The sequence below is a fragment of the Mobula hypostoma genome, chromosome 18 (assembly GCF_963921235.1).
Source record: "Mobula hypostoma chromosome 18, sMobHyp1.1, whole genome shotgun sequence".
Lineage (NCBI taxonomy): Eukaryota > Metazoa > Chordata > Chondrichthyes > Myliobatiformes > Myliobatidae > Mobula > Mobula hypostoma.
This window is the reverse complement of record NC_086114.1, coordinates 12544868-12567505: the sequence shown is the minus strand read 5'-3', so window position 1 is coordinate 12567505 and position 22638 is coordinate 12544868. Positions and strand designations below refer to the sequence as shown.

The 22638-nt window shown below is 40.7% G+C and overlaps 1 protein-coding gene across 1 annotated transcript in view; it reads right to left on the bottom strand.

Annotated features, from left to right (window-relative positions):
• The window catches only part of etfa (electron transfer flavoprotein subunit alpha), a 74599-nt gene that overhangs the window by 34510 nt on the left and 17451 nt on the right, over window positions 1–22638 (bottom strand). The window contains exons 6-9 of the mRNA XM_063070456.1: window positions 19351–19461; window positions 15668–15769; window positions 13355–13423; window positions 7231–7313 (exon numbers count right to left, since the gene is read on the bottom strand). Of these exons, the coding sequence (XP_062926526.1) occupies window positions 7231–7313; window positions 13355–13423; window positions 15668–15769; window positions 19351–19461 (365 nt within the window). The remainder of the gene's footprint in view (window positions 1–7230; window positions 7314–13354; window positions 13424–15667; window positions 15770–19350; window positions 19462–22638) is intronic.

The window sequence follows — 22638 nt, the reverse complement described above, 5'->3', positions numbered from 1 at the left end:
ATCCCAAGTCAGCTCCTTCATCTGTAAGGAGATTTTCCAGAAGCTTGATTTCAGCCATCGTGTACCCAAAAATGATAATAGATTTGAGCTACAAAACTACATCCCTGGATGCAAATTCTCAAGACAAGAAAAAGACTTGCAAACACAGCATGTCATTTTCATGAGAATATTTACTATTATGTTAGTTATTCTTTCAGCCAGACATTACCATGATCTTTATTTCTGTCTAAACTTAAATGGTTAAACGGTTAATATACCACTTATCTTATTCTTAATATACTTTATACTATTTCTTCTAAGCATTTATGCATTCTATAAATAGAGGAATCTAAAGCACCTGTTGATATAACTTTATAGAGATACAGGATTTGATTTATGGCAGTAAAAGGAGCAAACAGATTTTATACAAGTATTGTATTCACTGCAAGGTTAAAGTCCTTATGTCTAAATGTGTGCAGCTACAACTAACAATTTACGACAACATGTTTGAGAACTGATTAAAATTCAATTTTAGACAAAGCAGCACCCAATTTCCCAGAAACAAGAGTCTTTTAGGTTGACAACTCTGGGAAGGTTTCAAAGAAAATTAAAATTTGAAGATTAAAAGCGAAAGGAGAGGAAATCTTTCCATGTTGGGGCAAACTACTTTTGTTCAATTTATCTCTTTGCATTCTGCCAGAGATGCGCAATCAAGAACTGGAGGACTTGTACTCACTGGCCACTTTATTAGGTACAGGAATGCAACTTGGTCTGGTCTTGTGCCTCTGTACCCCATCCATTTCAAGGTCCGACATGTGCATTGAGATGCTCTACTACACACCACTGTTGTAACATTCGGTTATTTGAGTTACTGTCACCTTCCTGTCAGCTTGAACCAGTCTGGCTATTCTCCTCTGACCTCCCACTAACAAGGTATTTTTGCCCACAGAACTACTGCTCAATGGATTTTTTTTTGTTTCGTTTTTTGCACCATTCTCTGTAAACTCTAGAGACTGTTATGCATGAGGTCAGCAGTTTCTGAGATACTCAACCACTCCAATTGGCACCAACAAGGTTAAAATCACTTAGATCACATTTCTTCCCCATTCTGGTATTTGGTTTGAACAACTGAACCTTTTGATCATGCAATTATGCATTGAGTTTTTGCAACATGTAATTAATTGGCTGATTAGTTATTTGCATTAACGAGCAGGTGTACATACTGAGTGTAGGTTGAAGAGGGCAGAGATTTAGTAGGAACTTGAGGAGCAGCTTTTTCCACCCAGTGGGTTGTTTTTTTATTTAAAAGGAATGAGCCTCTAGCAGAAGCAATTAAGGCGGGTACACTAACAGCGTTTAGAAGGCATTTGAACAGATACAAGGATCTGAAAGGTTTAGAACAGGGGTTCCCAACCTGGGATCTATGGATCCCTTGGTTAACGGTAAGGGTCCATGGCATTATAAAGATTGGGAACCCCTGGTATAGGCCAAGCATGGGAAAATGGGACTAGCTTATATGGGAATCTTCCATTAGGCCAAAGGGCCAGTTCTGTGTCTATGCTTTTCTCTGAGAGTCAATCAAAACACTTGATAGAGCAAATATCTATGTGACCAAATTTGCACCAGGACACACATTTTACCAGTTTTCATTTATTGCAATGAACATTCTTCATTAGAACCACATGATTTTTTTGCAAGAATTATCTTATATACTAGCCACTTAGCACACAAAGCTAATTAGAAATTTAAATGTGGCATTTCTGATAAGCAAGTAAAATTGAGCAGAGGCAAACATTTATCATCTGATTTTAATAATTAAAATGCACCATCTACACATCCTTAACCTTGTTGTGCATCTGCTGGTAAAGTGCCAAACTGCTTCACAAGTGCTTTACTTCCTTGGGTACTGACTGGAATATACTTGAAAAACACACAAAAAAAAAGCATTCACCTCCCCATGAATTATCTAGCCAACCCTCCCCCCCCCCCATTTAATATCAGAACTGCAGTTTTACTTGTAAGATCCAATCCGACATGTAAGAGTACAACAGTTTCTGCCTCTGGGATAACAGTATCATACCTGGAGTCAATACCATGCTAGATGTGATCCCACTCATGTTAAACCGCAGGTTAGATAAGATGATGAAGGGAAAAGGAACAGAAGGAACCTCTAGTTTTAGTCTCACCCACTGAGGTATAACATCTGTACACCTGCTCGTTGATGCAAATACCTACTCAGACAATCATGTGGCAGCAACTGAATGCATAAAAGCATACAAACCTGGTCACCAGTTTCAGTCATTATTCAGAGCAAACATCAGATAGGGATGAAATGTAATCCAAGACCGTTTGACCATGGAATGATTGTTGGTGCCAGATGGGGTGGTTTGAGTATCTAAGAAACTGCTAATCTCCTTGGATTTTCACACAAAACAGTCTCCAGAGTTTACAGAGAATGGTGAGAAAAACAAAATATATCCAGTGAGCAGCAATTCTATGGGGAGAACCCTCTGTCAATGAAAGAAGTCAGAGGAGAATGCTCAGACCAGTTCAAGCTGACAGGAAGACCACAGTGACTCAAATCACCATGCGTTACAATACAGCACAGCACATCGGACCTTGAAGTGGATGGGCTACAGCAGCAAAGGCCACACTGGGTTCCACTCCTATACCTAATAAAGTGGCCACTGGGTGTATAGGTTATAAGGAAAAAGTTAAATGTCTGTCAGCATCCCGCAGATCAGTTCACTTTGAGGATGTTAATGTACTGCTACTACTTACTGCTATAGAGATGTTTTTCCTATTGTACTGTATTTGTGCTAGTTCTAAAAGCGTTTTCTTGTGGACTTAAACACATGTGTTGTCGATCACAAGATTTAAGAGGAAATTTGGATAAGTTACATGATGGCTATGGTCCTGATGGGACTAGGCAGAATAACAGCTTGGCACAGGCTGGAAGAGCTGAAGGGCCTTCTTCTGTGTTGTAGTGCTTTCTATGACTAAGGATGGGTCAACTAGTTTAGGTGAGTGATGAGGTTCAGCAGATCATAAAATCACCAATATGGACCAGCTAGTCCTAATGGCCCATGCCGAAAATTCTAAATTTCACAAATTTTTTTAAAAACATTAACAGAGGGCCTTGCTTATATGGCCTTGGTCTGTTCCAATCTTTCAATAATCTAACATGGAGAGGAACCTCATGAATAAGCAGCTACATACTGCCAGCTTGCCTCACCACAATCAGATTCACAACTAGACTGAGTTCATGAAATGCTGTCAGTTGTAAATATATCAAAGGTTGGAAACTACAATACAACAAAATCAATTGTTCTGTATTAAAACACAAACTCAGTTCTCTATTTAATTTTCACTGTGCAGACTGGTATTAAAATATAAACACTAGAGATTCTGCAGATGCTGGAAATCCAGAGTAACACACAAAATGTTAGAGGAACTCAGCAGGCCAGGCACAGCATCAATGGAAAGGAATAAAGAGTCAACATTTCAGGCCGAGACCCTTCACTAGTACTGTGCATGTTAATACTCCTGGTACTAAAACAAAGTTTCAGCCCATTCTATGGATTAACTCAGTCATCAGACGTTCTACTACTTGCTTCAGGTTTAAGTTCAAAATTCAAAGTCAATTTATTATTGAAGTAGATAAATACCACCATATACAACCACCTGGAGATTCATTTTCTTGTGGGCATACTCAATAAATGCATATAGAATAATAGAAGAAAGGAAAGAATACACCAACTTGGGTGTTCAATCAGAGGGCAAAAGACAATTATGCAAATACAAAAAGGAAATAATAATAATAAATAAGCAATAAATATTGAGAACATGAGATGAGGAGTCCTTGAAAGTGAGTCCATAGATTGTGGCAACAATTCAATGAAGGGGCAAGTGTAGTTATCCCCTTTGGTTCAAGAGCCTGACGATGAGAGGGGTAATAACTGTCCCTGGACCTGGCGGGGGGGGGGGTGAGTCCTGAGGCTCCTACACTTCCTTCCTGATGGAAGCAATGAGAAGAGAGCATGACATGTAATGGGGTGGGGGATAGGGAGAGTCCAGCAGAATCATATTCAAGCAATACACATAAATAAATTCAGAGGGCACAGCCTTAGAATAGAAAGGTATCTCTTTAGAACAGAGATGAGGAAGAATTTCTTCAGCCATTTGTGGAATCCACTGCTCCAGATGGCTGTGGAGGGCAAGTCACTGTGTATATTTAAGCAATGGTTGATAGGCTCTTGATTAGTAATGGTGTCAAAACTGACAAGGAGGAGTTAAGAGAATAGGATTAAGAGGGATAATAAATCAGCTATGATCAAACAATAGAGCAGACTTGACGGGCCAAATGGCCTAATCCTGCTGCTATGTCTTATGGTCAAAATTCCATTCAGAGAACATTACTGCACTTATGGCTGCTTTGTGGGGCACTTCAGTGCTTAGAGCCTGTGTGTATTCTCAGGACACATTATGTCTGTGCACTTATGGGTTTCACTAACCATTGAGAGCGCTGGCTGAGCCGCAGGAAACGTGCAATGCTTCTTAGTGAAACTCTGTAATGCCCAATATCCTTTAATTGAAGCTTAAATGAAAGATTCTAAAAAAAAAAGTTCCATCAGAATGTTAATCCATTAACCCTTTAGACTGCATATACCATTTGCTGAACAGAAATCTACACCGAATGTTTCTTTCAAATAATAGTGATCTGCACCTAAGAAAAATTATAAAATACCATTCAAGTTAGTCCATTATCGTAAATAGCACTGAGCTCCACAAATGGCATACCATGGAAATCCAACAATATTAGTTCCAACCTGGAACTTACTTTCACTATTAGTTATCTCTCATAGGAAACATTTTTGAGTTAATAATTCTGAAGTTCTAGAAAGTTAGCAAGCAAAATACATTAACTTAAACAATATTCTGATTATCAATCACAGTGCACCTACTCAGCTGTGATTCTTTTTTTAGTTATAATACTCAAATTTAATTTCAAAAGTAAAGCTAATAGGTCAGTGGCACGTTAACTATATCCCCAAAGTGACTAAGAACTCCAGCTCTCTATCCATCGAAGTTCTCTTATTTTGACAGAAGCACAATTTTAACAGCACATTTACAACAACTCATCAAAAAAAGGAAGAGTTGCAGTAATAATTAATGAATTCTGGCAGACATTTGAAATTGGAGGAAAGTTATGAGTTAGAAAATTGGGGCTCAAATAGTTCATGCAGAGCCTTTTCGGGAAATAAATTACGTTGTAATTAATTCACATGCAGTATATGTTAGCAAGCAGGAATAAGCTCAAGTCTGGAAAAATATCTTTCATCAAATGTTGCTACCTCACATTTATATTTTGATAGGATTAGCAACCAGACAAACACAATAAAAGAGGGTTTTAAAGCGAGCACTTGACTTTTTAAGCCTTTGCTACACACTGTGAAGCCTGTGCCCCTTGTTTGCAAATTAATGGAACTAGTGCATCCCAGTCATGTTTATTGCAGTAAAAATATATTTTTAGGGATTTAAAATCCCAAATCAAAATACCCATGTGCATTAAAGCACGATTTGCTGCTGCAATAAATGCTATTACGTAGATTTATCATTAAATTAGCAATTAATGGCAGAATCCACACAACCAATTAGCTTTACATGCCAAAAGACATTTCCTTCATATTCAAATACGGGGATTCAATCTAGTTTATTCCTTTAAACATTATTATACTAATTAGAAATACAGATGACCTTTAACATGATGAGGAAATTAGAGTTTAAAATAAAATCCATGATTTTTAGATGTTTAGGGAATAAACTAAACTGAATCCCTGTATTTGAATATGAAGGAAATACCTTTTAGTCCATAAGGCACAGGTAGGCCATTTTGCCCCGCCAAATCTGCTCTGTCTTTCCATCATGACCGACTTATTATCCAACTCAACAAGACTAAAAGCAGAGTGCATAGGTGCCCTTGTTAACTTAGAGGGCAAATCCCCTTTGCTTCTGTAAACATCAAAGTGAGGGGTCAGACCAAGGCTATAATGTGCAGACTGCGGCTAAGCAGAACACAGGGGTAAACTCCAGGTCAAACAAGGCGATGGAGAGACCCGTATTAACCAAAATGCAGCAGGAAATCACAAAGAGGCTTTCAGCCTTTTCTCCTTGGAGCGGCAGAGGATGAGAGGTGACCTGATAGAGGTGTATAAGATGATGAGAGGCATTGATCGTGTGCATAGTCAGAGGCTTTTTCCCAGGGCCGAAATGACTAACATGAGAGGGCACAGTGTTAAGGTGCTTGGAAGTAGGTACAGAGAAGATGTCAGGGGTAAGTTTTTTACGCAGAGAGCGGTGAGTGCATGGAATGGGCTGCTGGCAACAGCGGTGAAGGTGGATATGATAGGGTCTTTTAAGAGACTCCTGGAAAGGTATATGGAGCTTAGAAAGGTAGAGGACTATGGGTAACCCTTAGTAATTTCTAAGTAAGTACATGTTCGGCACAGCATTGTGGGTCCAAGGGCCTGCATTGTTCTGTAGGCTTTCCGTGTTTCTATGGAATATATTCTGCCATTAGTTGTAATTTAATGATAAATCGACATAATGGAAAGCATTTTCTGAATGAACAAATGATGTTAGTAAGAATGTAGAGCACATCCTGTGAAAACTTGCACGATTGTATGAACAAGCAATGACAATAAAGGTCTGAAGTAAATAATCCCATTTAAGGAACTAATCCCATTTAGATTCTTGGAGAGCTATGCCCAAACTGAAGCCAAGGATCACCATGTACTCCTGTCATTGGTTAAGGTTACTCAACTTTGTCACTCCTTTCAAGTTGTGCCACCAATCCCATTAACTAAATGAAACTAATTCACCAGTTCTGCAGTTAAGCGGAAACCTGACAGCTCACACTCTATGAAATTATTGAATCCTATAAAGTTCTCAGAGCTTGTAGCATTCTTTCTATCAAAGTGTCATCAACTGCTCGTGTGCCAGATGTGTCTGCCTTGCCCTGTGTAAATGCTTTAAGCAACCAAGCATACATATTCAAAACCTTCAGCTTAATCCGTAGTCATTAAACAAAGGAAAATCCTGGTGTTTGTAAATGTTTCTGAGAATTCTGAATCACACTGAAAACTCAGTTTTAATGGTATTGCACCAAGTTACCAATCTCCCAGATATTATAGCCTACCAGGTAAAACTGTTAAGTAGACAAAACAACATCAAATCAAGAACTATACTTACAGGTGCCACAATCTTCCCAGTCTGTCCGACTTGCAAATCATTGGGCACAAATCCTGCGTCCACCGCAGCTCGAGAAGCACCAACTGCAACATACAGAAAACAAGTATCAACAGTTGCATCCTTACAGACCTCACAGGAAATAATAAAACTGATATAAAAATTGCAAAATTCTACATTGTCTCAAAGATTCTCTACTTCTTAATTTGTGCATTTCACTGATAATAATAAGAGCACACTCCCAACAACTTCAACAAAAAAATTAGGGTTTATTAATACATAGATGTTAACCATACACTTTGCTTTCAAAATGTTACTTTCAAATGCATAAATTGTGCATATATTAGCAGCTAATTACATTTGTTCATTAATATAGAATTGAACATAAGAAACAGGAGCAGAAGTAGGCAAGCCATCTGGCCCATCAAGCCTGCTCCGCCATTCAGTAACAGCATGGCTGATCTGGCCACGGACTCATCTCCACCTACCTGCCTTTTCCCCATAACCCTTAATTCCCTGAATATGCAAAAATCCATTCAACCTTGTCTTAAATATATTTACTGAGGCAGCCTCCACTGCTTCATTGGGCAGAGCATTCTACAGATTCACTACTCTCTGGGAAAGGCAGTTCCTTCTCATCTTCGTCCTAAGTCTACTCCCCCAAATCTCCAGGCTATGTCCCCTAGCTCTAGTCTCACCTACCAGCGTTAATAACTTTCCTGCCTCTAACTTATCTATCCCTTTCATAATTTTATATGTCTATAAGTTCTCACTCTTCTGAATCCCAGCGAGTACAGTCCCAGGCAACTCAATCCCTCCTCATAGACTAACCCTCTCATCTCTGGAATCAACCTGGTGAACCTCCCCTGCACCACCTCCAAAGCTAGTGTATCCTTCATCAAGTATGGAGGCCAGAACTGCACACAGTACTCCAAATGCAGCCTCACCAGTACCCTGTACAGTTGCAGCATAACCTCCCTGCTCTTAAATTCAATCCCTCTAGCAATGAAGGCCAACATTCCATTTGCCTTCTTGATAGCCTGCTGCAGTGGTCCTCAACCACCGGGCCGCAGAGCATGTGCTACCGGGCCGCGAGGAAACGATACGAGTCAGCCGCACCTTTCCCCATTCCCTGTCACACACTGTTGAACTTGAACATAGAGCTGCCAACTGTCCCGTATTTGCCGGGACATCCCGTATATTGGGAAAAATTGGTTTGTCCCATACGGGACCGCCCTTGCCCCATATTTCCCCCACTAAGGCACAGCGTTCCTATGAAACCTTTCGTGCCAAAATGGTGTAAAGCAAAGAAGCAATTACCATTAATTTATATGGGAAAAATTTTTCAGCATTCCCAGACCCAGAAAATAACCTACCAAATCATATCAAATAACACATAAAACCAAAAATAACACTAACATATAATGAAAGCATGAATGATATGATAAACACACAGCCCATATAAAGTAGAAATAATGTATGTATAGTTGGGAAGATGAAGGCAAGACCGATGTGTGGGGAAAAAATCGGCACGTACGCACATGCGCACGTCTACCCACACGTCACACATGCGCACACAGGTGCTCGCGCAAGGCTTCATGGTCATAGTAGTCTTTCCTGGGGTGAAGTTTCCCGGGATTTGACTGCTACTTTTGTCCCATATTTGGGAGTGAGAAAGTTGGCAACCCTAACTGTAAAAGACATGTTGAGGTGAGTTTAACCCTACTTGAACACCCCACCCTCGGTTGACCAGTCCACAAGAATATTGTCAATATTAAACCAGTCCGCAGTGCAAAAAAGGCTGGGGACCCCTGGCCTACTGCACCTGCAAACCAACCTTATGCGATTCATGCACAAGCACTCTCAAGTCTATCTGCACAGCAGCATGCTACAAATGTTTTACCATTTAAATAATAGTATCTGTTCTTTCATTTTTCCTTCCAAAACGGATGACCTCGCATTTACCAACACTGTACTACAGCTGCCAGACCCTTGCCCACTCACTTAACCTATCTATATCTCTCTGCAGACTCTCGGTATCTTCTGCAGTTTGTTTTTTCACTTAATTTAGTATCATCAACAAACTTAGATACACTACACTTGGTCCCCTCTTCCAGGTCGTTAATGTATATCGTGAACAGTTGTGGGCCCAGCACTGACCCCTGTGGCACACCGCTCACCACTGATTGTCAACCAGAGTAACAGCCATGCATCACAACTGTCTGCTTCCTATTAGTTAACCAATCCTCTATCCATGTTAATACATCACCCCCAGCTCTATGCATCTTTATCTTATGGTAAGTCTTATCCAACGCCTTCTGGAAATCCAAGTAAATAACATCCATCTGTTCCCCTCTATCCACTGCACTCATTATGTCCTCCAGTAAGTTTGTCAAACAGGACCTGTCTTTGCTGAATCCATGCTGTGTCTGCCTGATGGATCCATTTCTTTCTCGATACCTCGCTATTTCTTCTTTATTGATAGCTTCAAGCATTTTCCCATTACAGATGTTAAACTAACTGGCCTATAGTTACCTGCCTTTTGCCTACATCCTTTTTTGAACAGAGGCGTGACATTCACCGTCTTCCAATCTGCCAGGACTGCCCAGAGTCCAGAGAATTTTGGTAATTTACCACCAAAGCTTCTACTATAACTTCTGCCATTTCTTTCAGTACTCTGGGATGCATTCCATCAGGACCACGGGACTTATCTATCTTCAGGCCCACACATTTGTTCAGCATTACCCCTTTAGTGATAGCTATTGTATCGAGGTCCTCACCTCCCATCACATCCATTACATCTCTTTGGCACGTTAGACGTGTCCTTTACCATGAAGACCAACACAAAATAGTCATTCAAAGCCTCCACTGTTTAGGGATAATACACTAGTTTTAGATCGAACTATTGCACCCTTCATTTGCATGAGAAACTCAATCATACTGTGATCACTCTTTCCAAGAGGATCCCTAGCTACAAGATCACTAACTTTACCTGTCTTATTGCACAGGACCAGATCCAAGATAACATGTTCCCTTGTAGGTTCAGTAAAATGCTGTTCAAGAAAGCCACCGCAGATATATTCTATGAAGTCCTGCCTTGACCAACTTGATTCACCCAATCTATGTGCAAGTTAAAGTCCCCCATGATAACTGCTGTTCCATTCTTACATGCCTCAGATATTTCTCTCTTTATTGCCTGTGCCACTGTAATGTTATTATTCGGTGGCCGATAGGCAACTCCCACCAGAGATTTTTTTCCCTTTACTATTCCTAATCTCTACTCTAGTGAGAGATGAACCGAAGGTAACTTAGAAGATAAGAAAAAAGTTCACATTATGAAAAGTACAGGGGCAATGGATGACAGTGAACATACAAATACTACTGTCACAACCAATTCAATTGCTTTTATAAAACAAATTAAATTTAAGTGCATTTTCCTAAACATGAGATATTCTGCAGATGCTGGAAATCCACAGCAACATATACAAAATGCTTGAGGAACTCAGCAGGCCAGGTAACATCTATGAAGAGGAATAAACAGTCTATATTTCATCCTGTAACTTGATGAAAGGTCTCAGCCCGAAATGTTGACTGTTTATTCCTCTCCATAAGTGCTGCATAACCTGCTCAGATTCTCCAGCATTTTCCTTAAGACTGTTTTTAGAAATCTATAAGAGCAAACAATCCAAAATAAAATCTGAATAACTTAAGCCCGAAGTCCCACTGTAGTTTCAAGTCCAGCCTTAAAGTTTTAACACTGAAATCACACAAAGTTCATTCAATAACTAGAAATTAATTCAAAGAACTCCAACATTCAAAATTAATTTTCAAAATGGTGGCTTATGATATGAGATGGCTACTCTCTGAAACATTTTAATTTGAAATACATATGACTTGAAGCAGAAGGTATTTTACAGAATTCCTTTAGCTTAAACCAGCAGTGAAAACCAACATCACAAGTGCTAACTTCTAAAGTTCTAGGTAATCTCTTACTAAGTTGCACACAAGGTCACAATGAAGTGTTATTTTCCAATGGATAATTACTCCAGGATGTGCTGACAAATCCAATCTCAGTTGCCAAACTGTACCTTCAAACTTCATGTATTCACCTTATAAATACCCACGTCTAACTTCGCAATGGAAATTGGTTACAAATTTGACATAATCATGTTCTCTCACTAGATAGCACTACAGAATTTCTACTAACTGGGAGTACATAAATGCATTAAGTTCACACAGGCAATTCACACTGTAAATACCTTACAAATTTATAAATGAAAACGTTGGTAATGCCACGCCATTTTCATGGAACAGGAACTGGCACATTTGACTTTCCGGTCAAGATGGCACCTGTGTACAACACTCCTTTGGTCAACATTCGGATAGATCATGAAACTATGTATTTCACTTCTTTTATATCTTTTATATTTGTTTTTCATCCTGGATGTGATTCTAGAACCATTGTAGCCTGTGATTCGCTGTTTGGAGTTCATTTGGGTGCTCCAGCACTCTGCAGTCTCCGAGAGGATTTCAGGAGGTGGAAGCAGCGCACGGGAACCTCAGGGCAGGCAGGCCTCCAGACGGCTACAGAACACGAACCAATGTTTGACTCCGTTTCACCAATTAAAACTTCCATTGTTCGCCAATTAAAGCGATGAGTGAGATTGAAACATTGAGGCAAATGCTGAAGTTTGGAGATCGTTTGAGTGCTTCAGCACTCTGCGGTGTCCAAGAGCATTCCAGGAGACAGAGGCAGCATGCGCAAACCTCCAGGCGGGCAGGCTGCAGGACAAGGTGCAAGCCGATGTTTGACTCCATTCCGCCAATTAAAGCTTCCAATGTGAGCTGATTAAAGTGACGAGGGAGACTGAAGCATCGAGGCGAGTGCGCAGGGTGAGCGCCGGCTGCCTGTCTTTTGATTGCTCTGCTACCAGAGAGGGGAGAACCTGCTGCCGTGCCCAGAGAATGTTGCCCAGGTTTTCTGCTCTTTGTAGGTGGACTTGGACTACAGACTTTTGTCAGTTTTATAGTTTTTTACATTCTGTGTTTTTCACCCGCTCTTTCTCCATTTTTTTGTGCGGAGCGGATGATTTGAGAGTCGATGCACCTGTTCCATTTTGTTTGTTTTTTTGTGAGGGAGGAGGGATTTGGGGATTGACGTGCCCGTTCTGTTCGTTTGTTTTTTTTTGTGCAGGGAGGGAAGGCTTTTGGGGTTGATGATCGTGCTGCATTTCTTTTCTTTCTTGATTTCATGGCTACCCGGAGAAGAAGAATTTCAGAGTTGCATACTTTGATAATAAATGAACCTTTGAACATCATCAAAAGCTTTAGACTGCATGTTGTCAGAGGGAACTGCTGCAGGCTACACAAGTTGCCATGTTGATATGGCAGTAGAAGGAGTCCAATTATACAACACACCTTTAAAATATTTAGAAAATTATCTGACCTGCAAGTTTTCACCAGGATAATTGAGGGATTCCTGCCCAATAAATGTTAGGAGTGAGTAAATAACAATTTCAGACAATAAACTACAGAAACAGTAAAACCAAAGTCAAATTACACTCAATGGCCAATTTATTAGGTACAGAAGGGGAACCCAGTGTGATCTTCTGCTGCTCTAGCCCATGCATTTCAAGGCTTGACACTTTATGTGTTCCATTATTATTGTTACACATGGTTATCTGAGTTACTATCGCTTTCCAGCCAGCTTGAACCAGTCTGGCCATTCTCTTCAAACTTCTCTCATTAACAAAGTATTTCTACCCCAGAATTGACACTCACTAGATGTTTTTTGATTTTCTCACTATTCTCTGTAAACTCTATAGACATTGTTGTGCATGAAAATCCCAGGACATCAGCAGTTTCTGAGATACTCCAACTACCCCATCCACCCCATCATTCCAAGGTCAAGGTCACTAAGATCATATTTCTTCCCCATTCTGATGTTTGGTCTGAACAACAAATGAACTTCTTAACCATGTCTACATGCTTTTATGCATTGAGTTGCTGTCACATGAATGGCTGATGAGATATTTGTATTAGTGAGGTGTACAGATGTACCTAATAACGTGGCCACTGACTGTACATTCATCTACAAGATTGAAAGGCCCCCAAAGGAAGCACTCACCAGCAGCATGTAACTTATCAGCCAAGTCATACAATAACTTGAAGTTGTCTCCACTTTTCAATCCACGGCCTAATAAGCATTAAAACAAACCAATGAAAGTGCATTTACAATAAAGGTAAACTGTTTATGAGATCAGATAAAAAATCTGTGCAATTAACTACATGTACAAGAAGCCCTGAAAGACATGTAGACCTTTCTTTTCCTCTGAAAAATGTTATTATCTGGGATTTTACAACTATTCGTCACATTTATTTTGGTTTATGCAGTGAGCAATTTGATTAAATTTCACAATTTGGATTGTACATGAACTGTACAGGTAAGTTTTTCAAAGTACCTGTGCACACATTTACTTGTGCCTAAGACTATAAACTCAATCTTGAGATTCATTACCAGTGGTGCTACCATTCCTTTATCATCAGCAACATGAATTAAAATAATCTGGTAGTGTGTGAGCCAAGACCTGAGCAAGAAGAATAATACAAAAGATTCTGCAAATGCCGGAAACCTTAGGTAGCACACACACTGGAGGAACTTGGCATTTCAGGCAGCATCCATAGAGAGGAATAAACAGTTGACGTTTCAGATTGAAACCCTTCATCAGGACTGAAGGTAGAAGGTAGAATAAGATGAGAAGATGAGGAGGAGTACAAGTTGGCAGGTGATAGGTGAGACCAGATGAGGGGGAATGTAGATTGGGCGGGGAAGAGAGAAAGAATGGAGTAAGAAGCTGGGAGGGGATAGGTGGAAGAAGTAAACGGCTGAAGAAGGAATCTAATAAGAGAGGACAGTGGACCATTGAAGTAAGGGGCGGCACAATTGCGTAGTAATTAATACAATGCAATTACAGCACCCGCGACTCAGATTCAATTCCTGCCACTGTCATAAGGAATTTGTACCCAATGACCCCGTGACCACATAGTTTCGTTGGGTGCTCCAGTTTCCCCTCACATTCCAAAGACGTACAGGTTCGTAGGTTAATTGGTCACACGGGTACAATTGGGGAGTGCAGACTTGTTGAGCCAAGAGGGTGGTACCATACTGTATCCCAAAAAAAAGGAAGAAAGAGCACCAGAGAGAGGTAGTGGAGAGGTGAGGAGAACATGTTGGGATGGAAATGGGAAATTGAATTGAAATGTGCAACTACCAGGAGATCCTGTATTTTGCAAAGGACAGAGCAAAAGCACTCAACAAAGCTGTCCCCAATCTATGCCGGGTCTCACTGATGTAGAGGAGGCCACACCAGGGGTACTGAATACAATTAATGACCTCGACAGACTTGCAAGTGAAGAGTCACCTCACCTGGAAATACTGTTTGGGGAAAAAAACAAAATTTCACTAAGACCCTTCCGGGAAAGAAATTTACCCCCTTGCCTGTTTTAAGCCATTGTACACCATTCCATAATGGAACTCCAATGTATCTTGATAAAGTTCTGATGGCATTAAATGCATTAAAAACAATGATATTTTAAAACCATCCAATCCAACTTGTTAATTAATTTAACATACAAAAAATACAGAAAATATTGGAGATATGAAGAACAGGAGGAGAAAAATCAGGTGGAAAGTAAGGGAGGATGGGAAAAAGGTGACCCTGGGGCAGAAGGAAAAGGGAAATGAAGAGAGAGTAGGAAGTACAAATGAGAGGAAAGAAGAGAAAAGCTAGAATAGTGGGGTGGAAGAGGGGAACAAAGAAGGGTAAGGAAGGGCTAAAGGGGAACAAGCTATGGGATTGAAGATGGGTGAAGGGAGGAGCTTGAGTGTGAGAGGAATATGGACATGAAACACCTTGCCACAGGTGATGGAGGTAGTTACATTAACAGCATTTAACAAAGTCTTAGATAGGCACATGGATGATAAATAAATGAAGGACTATGTGGGAGGGAAGGATTAGAATAGGTTAAAAGATCAGCACATCATACATAGGCTGAAGGGCTTGTACTGTGATGTAAACAGTTGACTTTTTTTTCATTTACATTTACTTTACTGAGCCAGACTAGTTCCCTAATAACAGTCTATTTTCTGTAATCCAAGTTTTGCCATTCCAAAGCTAATTCATCCTAGCACTGGGAAAACCAGAATGAAGCAATAGAGGGGCAGGAAAGTGGGAACTTTTTTTAAAAGACCAGCACCTGAGACAATGGTTTCATTGATATTTATAGTTTAAACGTTTTTGTGATGTAAATTCATTATTTGCCCCCGTAACATGTGTAACACTGGATTTCATTCAAAGTTTGAAAATTCAGTCTAACCCATCTTGCACCTCAGGCACTGCATATTAAGAATTAAATAACAGACATTTCATCAACAACTTACCCCCAGATATAACAATTTTGGCACTAGTTAGTTCTGGACGATCACTTTTAGACAGACTTTGTCCCACCCATTTAGACAATCCAGCTGCAGGTGGGGCTTGAACTAAAAAAAAAACAAGAGGACAATGATTACCTTTAGAAAGAAAGCCAAAAAATAAAACTGCAGATGCCAGAAATCTGGGAACACTCAGTAGATCAGGCAGCATCTGTGGAGAGAGAAACAGGGTGGCTTATAAGGGAGACAAGGAATGTATGGCTCTATGCTCAGTAGAAAAATATCTTTAGCAAAAGCAACTATTGTTAGGACAATGGCTGGTCACAGCATGGGAACGGTAACTATGAACCAAATATTATACCCACACTTTAGACCAGCCATTCTCAATGGGGGCCATGGCACATTTGAAGGGGGCCACCGACTGAAAACTGTGAGAAGGGAAGCCCCAAGGGTTTATGGGGGCCCTGGTAACTGAACCAATGAAATACCCAAGCTGCAACTTTCATTGGAGTCAATAGTTTCCCTCCTATTTATAATATCTTTCCAACACACCGTTTGAATTCGGCGCACCTGGTAAATTCATTGCTTAAGCTCCTCCCACACAACCTCACTTCAAAGTCAGTCGCGAATCAGACTGCACCGGGCCAACGTATTCAATCAAGGGTTCTCGCAACCATTATCGCCATACTTCATTTTCCGAAGATCAGCGTGTCTTGCTAGGCCTTTCTTCAGCCTAGTAACTTTAAAGTATATGTGTTTGGATATGTTATATGTTAAGGTAGGTTGTGAAAAGTGTTTATTACTGCATATGAAGCCACCAAAAAAAAATCCCTGGCTCCAGGTGACAGCATTTTTTTGTCAGTAATGTATCTGTATTTCGCGTGCTTATTATTTTCAGAAATAATTCTACCCATGAGTTCCTTGGCGAAAAAAGTGTCGGCAGTATTCAGTGGAATACTTATCGTACGGTTTCATTGCATCTCCGCAAAACCCATCTTTGCCCATGAACTGCATGACTACATTATCAAACGAAAGCGTGAGGCCAAGCAAATTGAAAACACATTTGGATACCTCGCATCCAGAGAAGAAGGATAAACACTTAGATCTTTCTTCAAAAACCTTCGAGATAATTTCGAGAGAAGGCCAACGCTGAAACAAATGCTTAATCAAGCATCACAGAAATTAGAGAAGGGTCTTGTTGCATTATACAAAATAAGTTTTGTCCAGTATGTCGGAATGTTCAAGTTTTCATGGTGTTCAATAATAAATGATTTCCTGTCTATCTGTTCGCGTTGTATCCCTGTTTGAAAGGGGGGCCCTGGAACCTGAGAAGAGCTCCTAAGTGGCCAAAAACCGGTTGAGAATCACTGGTTTAGACTATTAAAAACAAAGAAATACAATCATTATTGCTGAACTAGTACCTGTAGTGCACACAGCAAGATTTCACAAAATTAAATAAGTGCCAAGGTAATGTATTTTTTTCATGTTGGTTTGGGACAGGAGAAAAGTCAAATGAAAATTTAACTCCACTTCGTACATGGGCACTGTTTTTTTTAAAACACACCATCCATTGTCTTCTCTGAAGGACCCAACTATCTAATAATACAGAACTCCCACACTAATACACTCTGCTGTCAGTCCACAGACCACCTTCAAGATAGACTCGAGTGCACAAAATTCACTCTCATTGCTTTCTCATTATTCAGCTGCTGCCAATAAAGTCTGATCTAAGTAAAGTGTTTCTTTGCAATGATGCATTGGTTTCTCCACATAAAATCACATATAATATTTGGATAATGGAGATGGCTGTACAGCATTTAAGTGATAATCCAACTTTGTCTTCCATGCTGCCTTGACCGTAGACTGCTAATTACGCCATCTTAAAAGACACCAGCTATGCTTACTACTCATAACAGCAGCACAAGACTGTAGCTATTTCTTTATTAAATAATTCTGTATAGAAACTCCCACTTCTATCAACATAAGAATTGTTAAGCTCTACAAGTCACCCAGGGAATGTAACTTTTACTTTCTATTTTGTTACCAATAAGTAGAATCTGGTCAGAATTGTTATTGCTAGTAATCTAAGATCCACTAAAGCAGTTCTTTAGCTTGGCAGCTATTAACCCACTAATTTGATTCTGCTTGTAGTCCCTCATTTTTTTTTACTTCATTAACTCATCATCACTTCAGGAACCAATCAAGCTCTCCCACAGGATAAGACCATTAGACATCGAAGCAGAATAAGACCAAACAGCTCATCGCGTCTGCTCCACCATTCCATCATGGAAGACCTACTATCCCTCTCAACCTCATTCTCCTGCCTTCTTCCCGTAACCTTTAACTCCCTTCCTAATCAAGAACCTATCAACCTCCGCTTTAAATGTACCCCAATGTCTTGGATGACTGTGGCAATGAATTCCATGGATTCAGCACCTTCTGGTTAAATAATTTCCTCCTCATTTCCATTCCAAATGGACACCCTTCTATTCTGAAGCTGTGCTTTCTGGTCCTAGACTCTGCCACTACAGAAAACATTCTTTCCACATCGACTCTATCTAGGCCTTTCAATATTCAATAGGTTTCAATGAGATTCCCCCCTCATGCTTCTAAACTCCAGGCCCAGACCATCAAACCTCCTTATACATTAACCCTTTCATTCCTGGGGGTCATTCTTATGAACCTCCTCCAGACCCTCTCCAATGCCAGCAATGGCATGAGGGTCAGGAGGACCACAGACTTGCCTGCCTATTCAAAGTGAGCCGAACTATTCAAAGCAGAGGGTTGGAGTTTTCCCCAATATTCTGCAAAAATATCCATTATCAGTCAGTACACCCAAAAAACTGGAGTTACCTGATCAATATAATTCTAGTTGATGAAACTTAAAGTCATTGGCTGCCCAGTTTGCCTGCATCAAAGAACCCTATCAGCATAGCGGTTAACACGAAGCTATTATAGCTCAGGGCATCAGAGTCGGGAGTTCAATTCCGACACTGACTGTAAGGAGTTCTAGTCTTTTCCACAAATGCATGGGTTTCTTCCAGTTGCCTCCCACGTTCGATAATCATACTGGTTAGTACATTTAATTGTTCATTATAAATTGCCCTGTGATTAGGTAGAGTTAAAAAGGTGGGATGCTGGGCCGTGTGGCTCACTGGACCGAAAGAGCCTTCCCCCCTCTGTACCTCTAAATAAATAAGTAACATTTTCTCTGCACATTGAATTCAGCACCAGTGAACAAATATTTACTGTGTAAACAAGATGATAGCAGTGTTAGCAGTAAGAGCGACCTATACAGGCTGAAGAGGAAAACCCCATGTTATTCAGCAAAGTGCTCAATACCAGGGCAACATGCATTTTAGTTGATCAATAGAATTAGAGGGAAAGAAAGCAGTTTCTTTTGGCTGAACACTGAGGGTATGGGACTTGCTGTTCAAAAGTAGGGAAGGCAGAAATTCTCATTACATTTTTTAAAATAATTGGATCAGCATCTGAGGAATTGTAACTTACAGGGACCAAAACTGGAAAGTAACTATCATGGACACAATGGGCCAAATGGCCTGTTTAGTTCTGCAAAGTTTTATGACTCTGCAGAGTAACACTCATCAGGAAACCAGCTCAGTCAAACCTAAACATGAGTTTGCAGCCGGAAGACCGTTGCAATATTTATTAGCCGTAAGATCATTTACCTTCCTCCGAATGTGCTTCTCCTCCATTTGTAGAAGCAGCTTCAAAAGCTGTACCTCGCACAGAGAACACTTTCACCTCATCGCTAGACTTCACTGTGCACACAGCATTTCCTATAAAGGTCCAATGATTAAGAAAAGAAAATGGTTAGACTTTAAGGTGAACTTTGGAGATCTGGATCTGCAAAAACACCTTTGGCTAATTTTGTAAACACGAGGAAATCTGCAGATGCTGAAAATTCTAGCAACACACATAAAAAACGCTGGTGGAACGCAGCAGGCCAGGCAGCATCTATAGGAAGAGGTACAGTCGGCGTTTCGGGCCGAGACCCTTCATCAGGACTAACTGAAAGAAGAGATAGAAAGAGATTTGAAAGTGGGAGGGGGAGGGGGAGATCCAAAATGATAGAAGACAGGAGGGGGAGGGATGGAGCCAAGAGCTGGAAAGTTGATTGGCAAAAGGGATAAGAGGCTGGAGAAGGGAGAGGATCATGGGATGGGAGGCCTAGTGGAAAGAAAGGCGGGGTGAACCCAGAGGATGGGCAAGGAGTTATAGTGAGAGGGACAGAGGGAGAAAAAAAGAGGAAAAAAAAGGGAAAAGAAAAAAAATAATAATAAATAAATAAGGGATGGGGTACACAGGGGAGGTGGGGCATTATTAGTGTCAAACACATGCTTGGGATTATATGGGAGTAGACTGCTTCTTCACAAAAATAATCCAGCTGACATCCAAAACACTGACCAATGCATAAATTCAAACTTAGTTAAGCCACAAGGTCTGACACAGGAAGTAAAACAATAATGCTGCACAAGGTATCTGCTGGATTCAAAGAGTGGTCGCCAACACTAGTCACTGACAAGTGCATCGAAATACACAGTGAAATGCATCATTTGGGTTTACGACCAACACAGTCTGAGGATGTGCTGGGGGCAGCCCGCAAGTGTTACCATGCTTTGAGTGCCAAAATAGCATGTCCAGAACGTACTAACCCTACTCTGAACATCTTTGGAATGTGAGAGGAAATTGACACTGTCACAGGGAGAAAATACAATCTCCTTACAGTCAGCAGCAGGAATTGAACCCTGATCACTGGTGCTGTAAAGCATTACGCTAGGTGCTACGCTATTTGCTCTGCTTCTAAGGTTACATCCCAGCTCTCAGCCACCGCCTCTTCAAAATCCACTCCTTGTGCCACTTTCAGACCATAGAGTTATAAAGTCATAGAACAGTACAGCACAGAAACAGGCCCTTTGGCCTATCTAGTTCATGTTGAACTATTAATCTAACCAGTCCCATCGACCTGCACCCGGACCATAGCCCTCCATATCCCTCCCAACTTCACAAGTGTTAAAATCGACCCCGCATCCACCACTTCCAGAGGCAGCTCGTTCCACACTCTCAGCATTCTGAATGAAGTTTCCCCTCATGTTCCCATTAAACATTTCACCTTTCTCCCTTAACCCTACCCAACCTCAGTAGAAAGAGCCTGCTTGCATTTGCTCTATCAATAGCCCTCATAATTTTGTATACCTCTATCAAATCTCCCCCCAGTCTTCCATGTTTCAGGGAATAAAGTCCTATCTTCTTCAACCATTCCCTGTATATCAAGTCTTCAAGTCCAGCAACATCCCTGTAAACTTTCTCAGGATCCGTTCAATCTTATTTACATCCTTCCTGTAGGTAGGTGACCAAAACTGCACACAATACTCCAAATTAGGCCTCAGCAGCTTCTTATACAATTTCAACATAACATTCCAACTCCTGTCCTCAGTCCATTATTTTATGAAGGCCAACATGCCAAAAGCTTTCTTTCAAGAAACTATGAACCTGTACTCCCAGATCCTTCTGTTATACCACACTCCTCAGTGCCCTACCACTCACCATGTAAGACCTACCCTGTTTGGTCCCCCCAGCGTGCAACACCTCACAATTATCTGCATTAAATTCCATCTACCATTTTTCCAGCCGGTCCAGATCACACTGCAAGCTTTGATAGTCTTCCTTGTTGTCCACTACACCCTAATCTTGGTGCCATCCACAAATTTGCTGATCCAGTTTGCCACATTACCATCTAGATCGTTGATACAGACGACAAACAACAATGTATACAGCACCAATCCCTGCGGCGCACTACTAGTCACAGGCCTCAGTCAGAGAGGCAACTGTCTCTCTGGCTTCTCCCGCAAAGCCAATGCCGAATCCAATTTACTACCCTACCTTGAACACCAAGCAGCTGAACCTTGCAGGGCCTTGTCAAAGGCCTGACAGAAGATCATGCAGACAACATCCACTATCTTGTCTTCATCAACTTTCCTGGTAACTTCCTCAAAAAACTTCATAAGATTGGTTAGACATGATCTACCATGCACAAAGCTATGTGACTATCCCAAATAAGTCCCTGTCTATCCAAATACTTATATATCCAGTTGCTTAAAATACGTTCCAACAACCTTCCCAGCTCAGTAGCCTATAACTTCCTGGCTTATTCTTAGCACCTTTCTTAAACAACAGAACGTTAGCTATCTTCCAATGCTCCAGCACCTTACCCATGGCTAAGGGTGTTTTAAATATCTCTGCAAGGGCCCCTGCAATTTCTGTACTAGCCTTCACAGAATCTGAGGGAACACCTTCTGAGGATTTTGCCTCAAGACAGTGAACACCATCTCCTCTGTAATCTGCAAATGGCCCATGACTTCACTGCTGCCATGCCTCACTTCTATAGAAGCAGTGTCCGTCTCCCAAATAAATACAGATGCAAAGAATCCATTTAAGGTCTCCCCACCTCTTTTGGCTCCATGCATAGATTATCATTCTAACCTTCCAAAGGACCAATTTTGTCCTTTGCTATCCTTTTGCTCTTAATATATCTGTAGAAGCCCTTAGGATTCACATTCACCTTGTCTGCTAGAGCACTGTCATGCTTTCTTTTAGCTCTCCTGATTTCTTTCTCAAGTGTTCTCTTATACTCGTCAATTACCTCATTTGTCCTACCAGCCTACACCTGCTATGCACCTCTTTCTATTTCTTATCCGGGGCCTCAATATCTCTCAAAAACCAAGGTTCCCTAAACCTGTTATCCTTGCCTTTTATTGTGACAGGAACATATAGACTCTGTACTTTCAAAATTTCGCTTTTCAAGGCCTCACACTTACCAAGTACACTTTTGTCAGAAAAAAAACCTAACTCAATCCACGCTTGCCAGATCCTTTCCGACACCATCAAAATTGACCTTTCTCCAACTTGGAATCGCAACCCGAGAACCAGACCTTTCCTTTTCCATAATTATCTTA